This window comes from Channa argus, chromosome 2 (genome assembly GCF_033026475.1).
Source record: "Channa argus isolate prfri chromosome 2, Channa argus male v1.0, whole genome shotgun sequence".
In the NCBI taxonomy this organism is placed as follows: Eukaryota; Metazoa; Chordata; class Actinopteri; order Anabantiformes; family Channidae; genus Channa; species Channa argus.
Window position 1 is genome coordinate 28,152,621 of NC_090198.1, and position 12,680 is coordinate 28,165,300.

General features: G+C 39.5%; 1 protein-coding gene across 1 annotated transcript; it reads right to left on the minus strand.

The window, feature by feature from the left end:
- Positions 1 to 187: 187 nt before the first annotated feature.
- styx (serine/threonine/tyrosine interacting protein) lies at positions 188 to 5,577 on the minus strand. The gene is made up of 11 exons (XM_067489431.1): positions 5,355 to 5,577; positions 4,896 to 4,928; positions 4,194 to 4,247; positions 3,986 to 4,083; positions 3,829 to 3,889; positions 3,697 to 3,733; positions 3,565 to 3,604; positions 3,337 to 3,387; positions 2,495 to 2,567; positions 1,905 to 1,998; positions 188 to 672 (listed from the first exon to the last, which is right to left on the minus strand). The coding sequence occupies exons 1-11, from the start codon at positions 5,412 to 5,414 to the stop codon at positions 599 to 601; spliced, it is 675 nt and encodes a 224-aa protein (XP_067345532.1). The 5' UTR covers positions 5,415 to 5,577; the 3' UTR covers positions 188 to 598.
- Positions 5,578 to 12,680: the final 7,103 nt, after the last annotated feature.

A 12,680-nucleotide genomic window follows, 5' to 3' on the forward strand; every position in this document is an offset into this window, starting at 1 on the left:
TGCTGTTTTTCAGTCAGACTGCAATTTGAGTAGTAATTATTGAGGAATAAAGGGTGTGAAGCACACGATGAAATGAGATAACACATTTGAACAAGACTTAAACTTCTTTATTAAGCAGCGAGTTATTTTTCCATTTCCTACTATCCCAGATTAAGCTGGGTATTAGTCAGTCATCCTATTTTTCTCAAAATAAAGGCATTAGCTATTCCTCTTCACGTCCTCCACTGGGCAACATCCTGACTTTTTTTTTTTGTTTGTTTGTTTTTGTTGTTGACTGCCCCCTTCTGGTCATCTACACATATTCAAGTATCAAGAGTGCATTATTGCAATACTGTCCCTCTGCAAATGCAAAATGCTTTAAATACTATAAAACTGCAAAAAAATCTCCGATCAGTGCATACAGTTTAGGAAAAAAAAAAAAAAAAAAAAGGAGTAATCAAATGTACTCGTTTCCTTTCGATTCCATTTCAGACATGAGTTGTCGCCGTCCCGCCCCTTCTCCTTACAAAAAAGGAGAAATATTTACATTTTTTTCCCCCATTAAAAAGGTAAAAAAATGAGTGCACTATGCCACATGGCTACGTATCAGCAAAGCTCATCAGCTCATCTGTGCTGCGGTGACCTGCATTGCTCCAAAGTCTTCGTCTTCCTCCAGGCTGCGCTTCCGGCTCCCTGTTAAAGTGAAAATTAAAAATTATTTAACTTACTGCACAAATCAATACAAGTTCCCCCTTTTATGCCCCCGTGTGTTGTCTGCAATCACTACAATGAAAAACTATTATAGCTTAGTAGTTTAAACCTTTTTGAATTAATAACTCATGGAAGGATTCGGGATCAAGAAATGCACCATATACTTAAGGAGCCTGCTCTTTAACTTCCTTAAAGGCGCCGAACATTTGAATGTGACTGTGTGTTTTTTTTAAATAGTTGTCATACAGCAAGTAGTGTAACTGAGTACATTTACTGAAGAACTGGCACTTGACAATTTCCAGCTACTTGTATTTCCATGTCAGCATTATTTACTTTGGAGATACAGATTTTCCATACGAAATACAATCAACTAATTGTTTTTGATTGTTATAAATTGTTAAAAGTACCGTTTCACAGGTGCTTAGCCCCTAACAATTGCTTTCTTACTGCTACTAACTAAAGGGTCAATTCATACATAAAAGCAAATACATAGATGGATGTGTTTCAAATTCAATTAAAAACTTAATTTGATCTGTACATGAATTAATTTTCTGTAGGCCTGTACACTTTAATAAACTGTACACTGTTAATATCAAGTTTATAGGTTTTTAAAAGACACTTATGAGTAGCTCAGTAGGACTGATACCCACAGAAATTGCTTTTTTGTAGAGCACCTGTAGTTTTGTACCTAAATTACATTTTACAGCACTTGTAGTGAACATTTTTTGTTCCTCTTGTTTTATGCACCATATTTATTCCAACTGGTCCTGTTCTTGTCAACCAGGCATCAACAACGTACTTTTTCTGTTCCAAATATAACAAAAATGGGCTATTTGCTGTCAAGACGAAAGCCCCCGATTGTGATATCAATAAAACTGTATCAATGTCTGTCTGAGGGCAAGCAGAATCCATAAATAGGCCTTTAGAGTTGTTATGTACAATTGTGTGAAGTATGAACATTATCACTAAGTGGTGGTGACAAATTTTGTCATATTTTGCATGTGTGACTCAACAATGTGCCAAATAAGCAACTAATGCTACTCAAGGTCAGCCAGCCAGTTTTGAATGCTCTTTTATAACAACTCTGGCTGAGGAGCAGTAGGACTAGGTTTTATTTTGCACTTTTATGCAGACTTATCCACAGCTTCAACCATACTTTTCTTTTGGTCTGCTGCAGTGACAGTTGGAAGGACTGGGGACATTCTTGTACAAACCTGGCATTCCAGCTTGCAAGGAGAAAGACCGGCCCAACTGCACTGGTGACATCATTTTAATAGTCAATTTGGCTAGGTAGATCGCTTCGTACTCCTAGGAAACAAACAACACAATATCCGTTATCTGAATGTCAGAATTCTTCTCAGACATCCACCACCTTTAAAATGAAATATTTACATGCCATAATAGGTAAATAATGCAGAACTAACTGCTAAAAGAAGACTGGAAAATGTTTACTAATACAAAATGAGAAATTATTTCTCCAGCATCACAGGCGAGACCCATTACTCCGAATGAGAGTATCCACCAAGAAAATAACAGGTCATTCGATTTAACCTGTTTCAAGATCCTGTACATTTTGAATTTGCAAATATTTGAAATTTTATGTAAAAGTAAATGAACTAGAGCTAGATGCTAACTTATTATGATGCAGTACTTACTAAAGCCACATCTTAACCTTTTATTTTCCAGGAGTACAACAGGAGAACAATAGCAAGTATTTTTACTATTCAATCTGTTCACTTTGTTGATTGGACAGTTATGTTGATTATTAGGAATTCGAAGGCGCGTATCTCAAGTAAAGCTTTACCTGTAGCTGATGCACAAAGCCCACATTAGGGTTGATGCAGAACCTCCTCTCCTGTACGTGACTGAATGCGTCCCTAGGGTAAACGCAGGAGATGGTTACACTACAGGCTCCCAAACACACTGTATTCACACCACTGTTAACAGAAAAATCAAATCAGCAACAACTGTAAAAAGAAAAGGAGAAATTAGTAACCTTTATGCTGAAGCTTGTACCTTCATACCCGCATGAACATCGCGTCTTTTGTTTAGGGACGTTCCGATACCCCTTTTTCCTAGACTGAGTACAATTACTTTTTTTACATTTGAGTACTTGTCAATACAGGGCACTAATGAAAGGACTGGCACAGATTTCTACTCTGTGACAGTCTGGGACGAGCAGACAGCTGACGACTGGAAGCTCTGAGGTTAGGAGCACAAGTCCCATGAGATTTCAGACCTTTTTTCAAGTTCTCCATCCAGGAAAAAAAAGAAAGAAAAACAGTAAAAGACAAAAAGGGCCACTGACTAGCTTGTCATAAACACAGCAACTTTTGGTGAAAAGAACAAAAAGAAAAGAAAAAAGATGAACAAATCACATTTTCACAAATTTGGGGTGAGTCATGTTTAAAATAATCTTTATGAGAATTACTGTTAGCAACTGGATCTTAGCAGAGCAGATCTTACAGTTGGCTTTACTTTTGTCATTGTGACTTATCTTAAAACACCTACAAACTTCACTGCCGCCTAACTGCTCAACCAAAATAACGTTAATGTGCTATCGGTCCTGGAGAAGGTTTACAAATACATTCCTATACTCATTAGGAATCACAATATAGTTAACTAAAAAAAAAAAACAAACCTCACCTGTATTTTATCCCAAATGTTTCCATAAGGTAGGCAATCACTAGGGCAGCACTGAAAGAATACATCAAGGAGGCAGCGTTATATCTACAGCGTCTGCTCATACAACAGCCAAAGAAATTATAAACTAAGGTTCCCCCCCAGATGACGTGCCATTGACAGTCAGTACATTCATGGAATTACTGCATGATGTGAAATTATGTACAATAAACAAAAAAATAAAAATCTCACCTTCTCGATATCCCCGCATTACCATGCACCAGTACTTTTCCTTAGAGTATAAAACAAGAGTTTGTTGATAATTTTTTTTTCCCCTTTTCGGATATTTTCTATATGAAAACCAAAAACTGCAGGCTTCCCTACCTCCCGTTGTTAAGCAGCCATCAATAAACTCTTTAGTCTGTTAGTGGAAAATGAAACGCAGCACTTTAGGCAGAACGAAAACGCCAAACATTGAATACTAGTCATTGTCCAGAAGGAAGCTAAAAAACTCACCATAGGGAAAAATCGTATTATATTTTCCACTGGATTGTCAGCAATATCTAATACAAGGTATCTGAGAAGATACATATTTGGAAACATAAAATGAATAAGACGTTCTGATTTTCAGAAGCGCACAACTTCACATCCCAATTTTAAGTGTGTTACTTACCTAAATGTAAGAGGGAAATTGGGTTTAATAAAATTGGCTTCAATGTCTTGGCGGACACACACTATATGCGTTATGCCCTGTCTTTCAAGAATTGGCAGCTAGACAAACAGAAAAGGAGCAATGTAAACTTCGACGGTATGAACAATGTGTTACGTTTCTGCGTGTCACTGTTTCGAGATTCGTAGGTTCAATTCTCCCAAAAAGTTACCTTGCTCTTCATTGCAGCGGAGTAGGGTCCTAAAAACAGTCCCGGTAATATCTCCTAAAAATGAAGACAGCAAGACATCATCAATGACAACACAGGCAATAATATCAACCAGTGCTCAAAATCCCCCCAACCCAGTTTATGACACGTTTGTACTAGTATGAGCAATTTTGGAGGAACATTTAAGAGTCGATGGCAGGATCTGTGCACAAGATTACGTAGGACTTTCAATTCACGTTAGCTGCGTTTCTGAATATTAGGTTTTTAAATCATCGTCAGCTCAGTAATGTTGCCGAAATCGACATAAATCTAAATGCATCAAAAAGTATATTTTAAAATCATCACATTGTAAAAATTGCGGGCAAGATTACGTAAAATAACGGCATTGTTTCTTGCAATCTCTGTCGTACATTATTATAAAGGCACTTCGTTTTTTTTTTTACAATCTGAGAAGCCAAAATGTTTTAACAAACAATTTCATACCATCACAGTGTTTTAGCAAACCCTCATCCTAACAGATAACTAATATTTGACTTTTCCCTGCAACTGAAATACAATAATATGTGTGATGCTGGTGACCCTGGGGGCACAATCCTTTCAGATTCTCCTTTCAAATGTGGGGGAAATAAATCCACGACTCGTCGGTGTTGTGAGCCTCTTAAAAATCCACTTTCCACTGCAGACAATGGGACACGATTTACATACCTGCATTTCTCGCCTCATCGGATAAGCCCAGTCCTGTAGAAGAGGACATTTAAAGTGAAGGTTAGAGGCTGACGGAGACCCTGTTACGTGGTTTTGTTGATGTGACAGCGGATGGACATATTCAACCCACGGGGATGGAGGAGAAATCCACAGCGTTAACGTTACCAGCTTACTTTGTGTTAAGTTACATACGTGGCTAACGTTAGGAGGTTAGGAGGAGGTTAGGCTAGTTCTCACTTGTAATATTGGTACGTACAACGACGGGGCACAAATATGTCTAATAGAAATATATTTCATCTGCCAGTTTTCCAACAAAGAGGCGTTTCCCTGCTGAGTGCAAATATTATCCGACAAACTGGAGGCTCGAGGGGAAGTTAGCTAGCGAGGTAGCCAAGCTAGCTCAGATTAGCCGGACGGACAGTGGACATGTCGGCTACCGGGGGGCTGCTGTGGACTCACCAGGAGGTCCTCCTTGGTCGCGGGCAAAGACGGGAACTGAAGTTTGTTCTCCTCGTCCATCCTGCTGTCTGTTCGTGCACCGCCAGCCCGGGTCAACGCGCGGTGTCGATGTTTCCTACGGCGGGGTTAGCTGGGCAATCGGAGCAGTTTGTTTAGAGGCTCCACATGCACGTCCGCCATGCTGTCCCCTGACAGATGTGTCACGTGACGCCACGGCAGTCGGCGAAGTACACAAGGCGCGTGAACAAGAAGGAAAGGCGAGCAACGGCGACGTCTCGTGGACGATGAGCGCGCGACGGCCAGAACACCAGGTGTACACAGTGAGTACTCAGAAGTATAGTACTTGCCTTAAAAATACACTGCTGCAGTTTGAATAACCGCAATAAATGACTTACTCAGTTTGAAGTACTATTTACTATGCTATAAAATTTTCCTACAATTGTAGATCAGATTATAGATTAGATATAAGTTTATATATATCTAGAGGTCGAGGCTCGAGGTTATTGCTGCCAAAGGTTGTCCAGCCATTACTTTGTGTGTTTAATGAATGTGTTCAGTAAAGACATGTTTGAGTTTTATCAGCTAACAATTATTGCGTTTATATCTGTTAATTAAATTGTAATTACAATTAAACACATGACTTTTTAATGCATTGTGAATATTCGCAAATTAATTGCACAAGCTTTATCTAATTATCATTTACTGTAAAGGAGCAATTTTCAGGTGTTAACACTCCTCATCAACATACGTTTAGTTCAGTTTATGCAGAAAAGCAGAAAACTGGAAACTGAGCCGTCACTGTAGTTTTATTGGACAATATTATATTTATATCTGAAGGGAGAACTTTAGAAATTGATGGAGGTCTCTGATACAGTTGAGATATAATAAGGGTCCATTACAAAATCCTGCTAAGTGGTTTTCAACCAGTGGTCTTCTTCTCCCTGGTGGCCAGTTTTGTTTGCCTGTAATTTGTCAAGTAATAAAAATGCCAGATTATGTCAGAACGTCGCTTTTGAAATCCACGTTGATGCTTATATAAGATACTGTTTTTATTAAAATAATTATGAACTCTGTATGAACTAACTTCTCAGTGTTTTTGAGAAACAATAAATAAAGATAAATAAAGAAGGATAGTTAGTAAAATAAGATCGCTAGATTCAAATAAAGCCATTAGTTTAGCTTTCTTAAGGTCTTCAGGAACAATTTGCCAGTTTCCTTGGATTTACCAAAGACATCAGAGGTTGCAAAATGTAATCAGACACCTCTTTAACTATTAAACTACAGTTTTCATCATGGACAGCTGAAATGGTTTTTAAATTACGCAATTTTAATAAGATCCCTTACTTTTAGTCCATCCTTCACTCATGTGAAGTTACATTTTTATGAGGACGATCAAGCACGTTGTCTTACTTTAATAAGTACAAGTGAAGGTCGAACAGTGTGCTGGTGGTCTAAAGGTGTGCAGTACCACTGGCCAAACTAAGGTATGAATTGTGACTTGTTGAGCGAGTTCTGTACGTAGCTGGGGATTGGCCAAGCACTTACGCCACTAGTTGGCTCACTGATGTGTTGTTTCAATAATAATGAGACACTTCTGGATAAAAGAAATGTTCTCGAGCTAGACAGATGTCTTAAAAATGAAAGAAATGGCTTCAAACAAAAGCAGGTTGAGATTCAAAAGGAAGCCAAGAACATGCATCCTTCAAAATGAGGCCTTGAAAAAGAAGGTGGAAGATCTTAATAAGAAGGTCCTCAATGGGACTACAACAAAAACTGACTGAAATCGATCTTTTTCAGCATGAATTGAAAACTATTCGGCACAGCGACAACATCTCAAAGCGATAAAAAATGTCCATGATCGAACAGATGGAGGCCATACAAAGAGAACAGCAAGGTTCACGGTCCTGGTTTGGGTGGGGGGGCTGTGTGGGGTTTACATGTTGGCACCATGTCAGCATGGGTTTTCTCCGGGTACTTCTCCGAGTACCGAGTGCTAGTTACTTAGAAAGGATTTAACCTGATAATGGTGGTGGAGACCCACCACGGCGTGCAGAGACCTGTGCACAAAGAAGAACTGATGGAAATGCAGAAATCTACCTGTGGAAACCCGGCTTCACTAATCCCCTACCCTGACAATTAAAACGATCAGCTTTCCTGAGAAAGTCAGCTGTAACCTGGTTGCTTAAGCTGTCAGTTGGTATCAGCCCTCCACCACCCTCTACCAGACAAGAGGTATAGCTCTGGAAAGATGGAGCCTCTGTTGTTGCATCTATCTATCTCATTGTGTTGAGAACCACTGGCACATGCAAACCTTCACTTACCATATAACGTGTTTGAAAGTAAGATTGAATGTTTGTAATCTTGAAAAGACATTTCTCTCTGGGTTTACCCGGCAGTTAGCTTAATCTAAGGGGGCATCTTGCATCTTACATTATTACTCGCAATAAACAATTTGTCTACTAGACCCCCAACTAGGTTTCTTGATGCATCACCCCACTGTACAAACTGAATTCACATCCAAACCCCTAGCAGTTTTTGTAAAGAGTTTTCTTAAGGGGCGGCATCTTGCTAGTTAATTTAAAAGCCGTGTATTTCTTCATTTCACTGGTTAGAGCATGAAATATTTTAAGAAGACGCTGCAGCTCCATCTGTGTGCAGGTTTGTCCCCCTCCAAACTCCAAAAGGGTTGTAGGTAATCAGAGCTAATACATTCACACACTAATGACCTCACACCATCATCCACCATCTCAATGCTGATTACATTCATTATCAACCCACATTCACTGAACTTTGCCATCTTGTTTCTTATCATCATCTCTCCCTACGTCCTATGTCATTTCAAGTCTTCCAGTCCTCTCTGTCTCTCAGTGTCTATCATCCATCCCTGGTTAATAGGCACTTCCAAAGGGACTGTCAAGAGGTTGTGAATAATAATTTGTACATACAGACTTTGTTTCTCAGATGTGTCATTGTCAAGCATTTGTGATTTTTTTTATTTACCGTCTGAACCGAGATCAGAAGCAGATGTTATCTCAGCAGCTGTGTGTGTGTGTGTGTGTGTGTGTGTGTGTGTGTGTGTGTGTCTAAATAACATCCCATACAAGAACTACCGGTCAACAATGTGACTTCTCGGTCACAGGGAATGTTACTGTTGCTCCTCCACGTCTGGAAAAAGAAGCCTTGAACAATGTCAGTTATGTCTCCTTCAAAATTCCCCACCAGTCTTTCCCTGTGAAGAGGGCTTCCCCGCGGTGCAGACATCCTGGACACCCCGGTGACAACAGCTCTTTGAGTTTCTGTTGTTCCAGCCTGAGTCAGAAATTAGCGGACATGCCAGATTCCATTGGCAGGAATGTAGTAACATATGAGGGGGAGTGGGGGTGGGGGGCAAGGAGGAAACGAGTGAGAAAAATGAAAAGTAAAACAAGGACAACTGTAGGACAAAGGTTTAGATGCCAGCAGGATGTTGTGGTGGATTTCACTGCCAGGTCCAATCAAGCTAACTATTTTTAGCCAATTTCCGCGTTCATTATCTGGATTGCAGGAGCCAGCTGACAGGAAGTGTGTCTGGACTCAAAGCAAGGATACTGCAATTACATAGTTAGCATCTAATTAAACTGTAGTTTTTAGTATGCAATGCAAGTACATAGTATTGTGGACTATTTTCAGTGTGTTTCTGGAAGTAGGTGACTATGAGAGATCCAGTGGAATGACCTGGGTCACTGTTTTGGACAGGAGTCTTATGGCATAAAGACCTGAACTGTATCATGTTTTCATCACTCACTGTTGTTTATGCTCTTTTAATGGGAACTTGTTCACCAGTATCACCAATATCACCAGTCTTAACTTCTAATTACTGACTTATTATTTCCATTAATTTCATTCAGTTTACAAGAGATTTCATTTGTGAATAATAGAACAATAATAAAAGGGAATACTTTAAAGCCAACAGTCAGGTTTTATTTTTAGAGGATTTAATGGATGAATGTACTGGGTCTTACACTATAAAAATATTCTAAAATATTCAAAAACAAAAATGTCTCCTGACCACTTCCACGAACTCATAAGATATACTGCGTATACTATTTTAGAACTCCTTATTTTACTACCTGAATATACTGCAGAAATATATTTCTTGCACAAATACATTAAAAGTTAATATATGTTCATTATACTAACTAACTCCCTTTTGGTTTATCCCGTGAGTTCAGTGTCGCCACAGCGGATCATTGTCCGCATGTTGATTTGGCACAGTTGCCCTTCCTGACGCAACCCTCCCCAATTTCTGCCGGGCTTGGACCGGCACTGCACAGCTGGGGAGGGGACTGGGCTGTTGGGGGCTCAGTGTCTTGCCCAGGGACACTTTGACATATAGCCGAGGCCGGGAAAGGCAAAAGAGAAGCAATCACTGCGAGGGAAGCTACTGTAGACCTGTAACCCCAACAGGTCCGGCTGCCCAGTGAGCAGCAACAGCTTGTTTCTCAGTAAAAACGAAATAAAAAGCACACAAACACACACACACACACACACACACACACCACCCATCATTCTAATTCCTTTTGACACACTCACTAATGTAACCACCTGTATGATTTTATAATAAGATAGCAGATCATGACAGTGGCTTTACTTCCATAATGGACTTTTAATTAGCTAGATTGAAAAACATTATTAGGCAGTGATGAACCTGATTTATTAATTCCTTCACATACTTCTCAGTGGTTTTCATCGTCTTGTTAACTGGAGCGCTCATCCTGGTACTTTAGTGATGTGCGTGTGTCCGATCATTCATCCTGAAAATCCATAAATGACAGACTCCCCTGAGTCGTGTCTGGCGAGGCTACTGAATTCTGTTCAGTAACAGAAACACACGATGCTCCATTAGCAGCCACCTGCTGCCCCCCAAACACTGCAGCGAAGTGAACACAAGTGGCCGCTATTAGATCTCACTCTCACTGCAAAGTTATGTCCATAAACAGATTATGAGAAAATGGCTCCCTGGGCACGGAAAGGTAAAAGGCTCCCCCACCCCATCCTATACAGCCCCCCCACTACTAAAAGAGAAACTGCTCCAAATGCGATGGCTGTAGTTTGTCGTCATTTTCTTTGTTTCTTTAGAGGTTTTTTTTATATTATTTTATATTTTTTAAAACCATAAAAAAAGCACTTTAATGTCTTTATGGTCATTTTTTGTCCCCACTCATTTCATTACTACTCATTTCCATGGAGAGATTGTGAGATAATGCACCTCTGGGTTCAGCCAGAGGAAGGTCCCCCTACTTGGATGTTTCTATTTGTGCTAATCATACATTTTTTGTTGTTTGATGGCTATTTTTGGATGTTTTCTATCATGTTGCACAATTTGTGCCTATTTCTTAGTCATTTTTTTGTTTATTTTTGGATGTTTTGTTCCTGTTTGTGGTAATTTCCATTTATTTTTTTTTTGTTTGTTTGCTATTTCGGGATGTTTTGTGTCTTGTTGGACAATTTGTGCCGGTGTCATTGTCACTTTGTGCCTATTTGTGGAAGTTTTGCACCTTTTTTTTTTAATTAGGTTTAGGCCATCGTTCATCATTTTTCAATCAGCTTGCATGTATATGTATATGAAGAAGCAGAATACAATCCCATTTTTGGAATTTAATAATTTTAAGTTTAAGTTTTCTGGTGGGAATCTGTTGGGGGGAAAAAAACTACAAGTACATTTACAAAGGACCATGTCTAGAAAGATACAGGTCCTAAACCAAACCATCAGTAAGTAAAGAAACTTGACTGACCTGGAAAACTGTATTGTCCCAGTATTAAAGCTGAGCACTGCAGGTATTTGAGGTGTATGAGACGTGTGAGAGTTGTTCAAGAGGTTGCAATGATATTTATTTCATTGGTATCAGGATTGAGATCTGGCACATTAGTGGTGGATGGGTTGTATAGGTTGTATGATTTTTCTCTGAATGATAACCATATCATACCTGCATGGTTTTGAGCATTATCTTTATAATACTGCCCTTCATGCTCCTGGGGATGAGGTTTTTAAAGTTCTGCTCATTAGACATAGTAACAAGTTATTTCATTATTATTTAAAGACATATGGTAAAATGTAAAGGACAGTTTCTAAAATCAGTAAATCACTACCACGGTGGTCTATTAGGTGTGTTTTATATAAAGGACAACTCAGGTGGCTCGAGCCTGTGAAAGTACAAATACAAGAGTTGATATATACTATACTATAAAGTCTTCTTGTTTGCTAATCTCTCACACTAGATGGCAGTAAAACACCAACATTCAGGAGCCACAGAGCACTAACAGGTGCTGGTGTTGAACGTGTCTCTGTCCATGGAAAGGACACTTTAGATGTTGGTGGCTGGCATGCTCATAATGAATATGCACATCTCTTTTGAACTAGACATGGTGCTAAAAACAGATCATAAATGCACACTCAGTTGCTCCAGCGCACCTTTCATTTTGACACTGCCTTCAGCGCAAAGGCTCTTGAGTTTGGTTTGATGAAAAAAACGCCTGCAGCTTGAAACATTATCAATATGAGAGTGAATGTCAGAGCAGATGAGTAGAGGCTCTGTTTACTCTGTTGGCCTCTACAGCAGAATATGAGGTGACTGTACCGTTCACTTTGGAAAGATTAGAGCAGAAATCCATCCAGTGTATTTTCTAAACTTATTATCATTCCATGAAATTTTTCAGCCCATGAAGTAGACAGACGCTCCACAATCACCACTACCCACTTTCAACCTCTCGCTGCTTATTGAATCTTTGGCTGAGGCTCATTACTAAATTACTGATTACAGGCGTAAAGCGATACAAATGAGGAGGTTGCCCCTGATGCTTAATTGGTAGGATGTAATAACGGAGCAGTGATATGTGGGCCCTTAATTGTGTGTTTACTGCGCTATTTATTGGAGAGCATCCCTCCCCTGGCTGGTTACTGATGAGGTGCACCGTGTTTCCGCTGGCATGTTATCAATCCCGCTTCAAGCCCCTCAAGGATCAGATAATGACTATGTGCAGCTCTGCATCTATTTTTACGCTTGTTTTAAGATATTCTAAAATCATTCGGAGCCAATGCCGTGTCCACGGTGTCGTTGCAAAGACATTACAGTGAAATTTCATTTTGTATGTTTTTCATCGTCAACAGCACGTGGCTCAACAGAAATCCACGAAACAGCCCCAAAAGCTCAACACCTCAAATCTGCCCAAATGTTTTGGAGACCACCATAAAGGTTACTAAGGCTACTATTCTACCAATTAGTTATGTCACTATTATCAACTGAAATGACTTTCATTTCACTGTGACATGTTCACTACACAGATTTA

Excerpts from the sequence above, each read along its gene's own strand:
- styx (XM_067489431.1), bottom strand. The coding sequence starts at position 5,414 with ATGGACGAGGAGAACAAACTTCAGTTCCCGTCTTTGCCCGCGACCAAG. Across the intron at positions 4,929-5,354 it reads CGACCAAGGAGGACCTCCTG|GACTGGGCTTATCCGATGAG; the intron begins GTGAGTCCACAG and ends CCTCTTCTACAG. Across the intron at positions 4,084-4,193 it reads CCGCTGCAATGAAGAGCAAG|CTGCCAATTCTTGAAAGACA; the intron begins GTAACTTTTTGG and ends CTGTTTGTCTAG.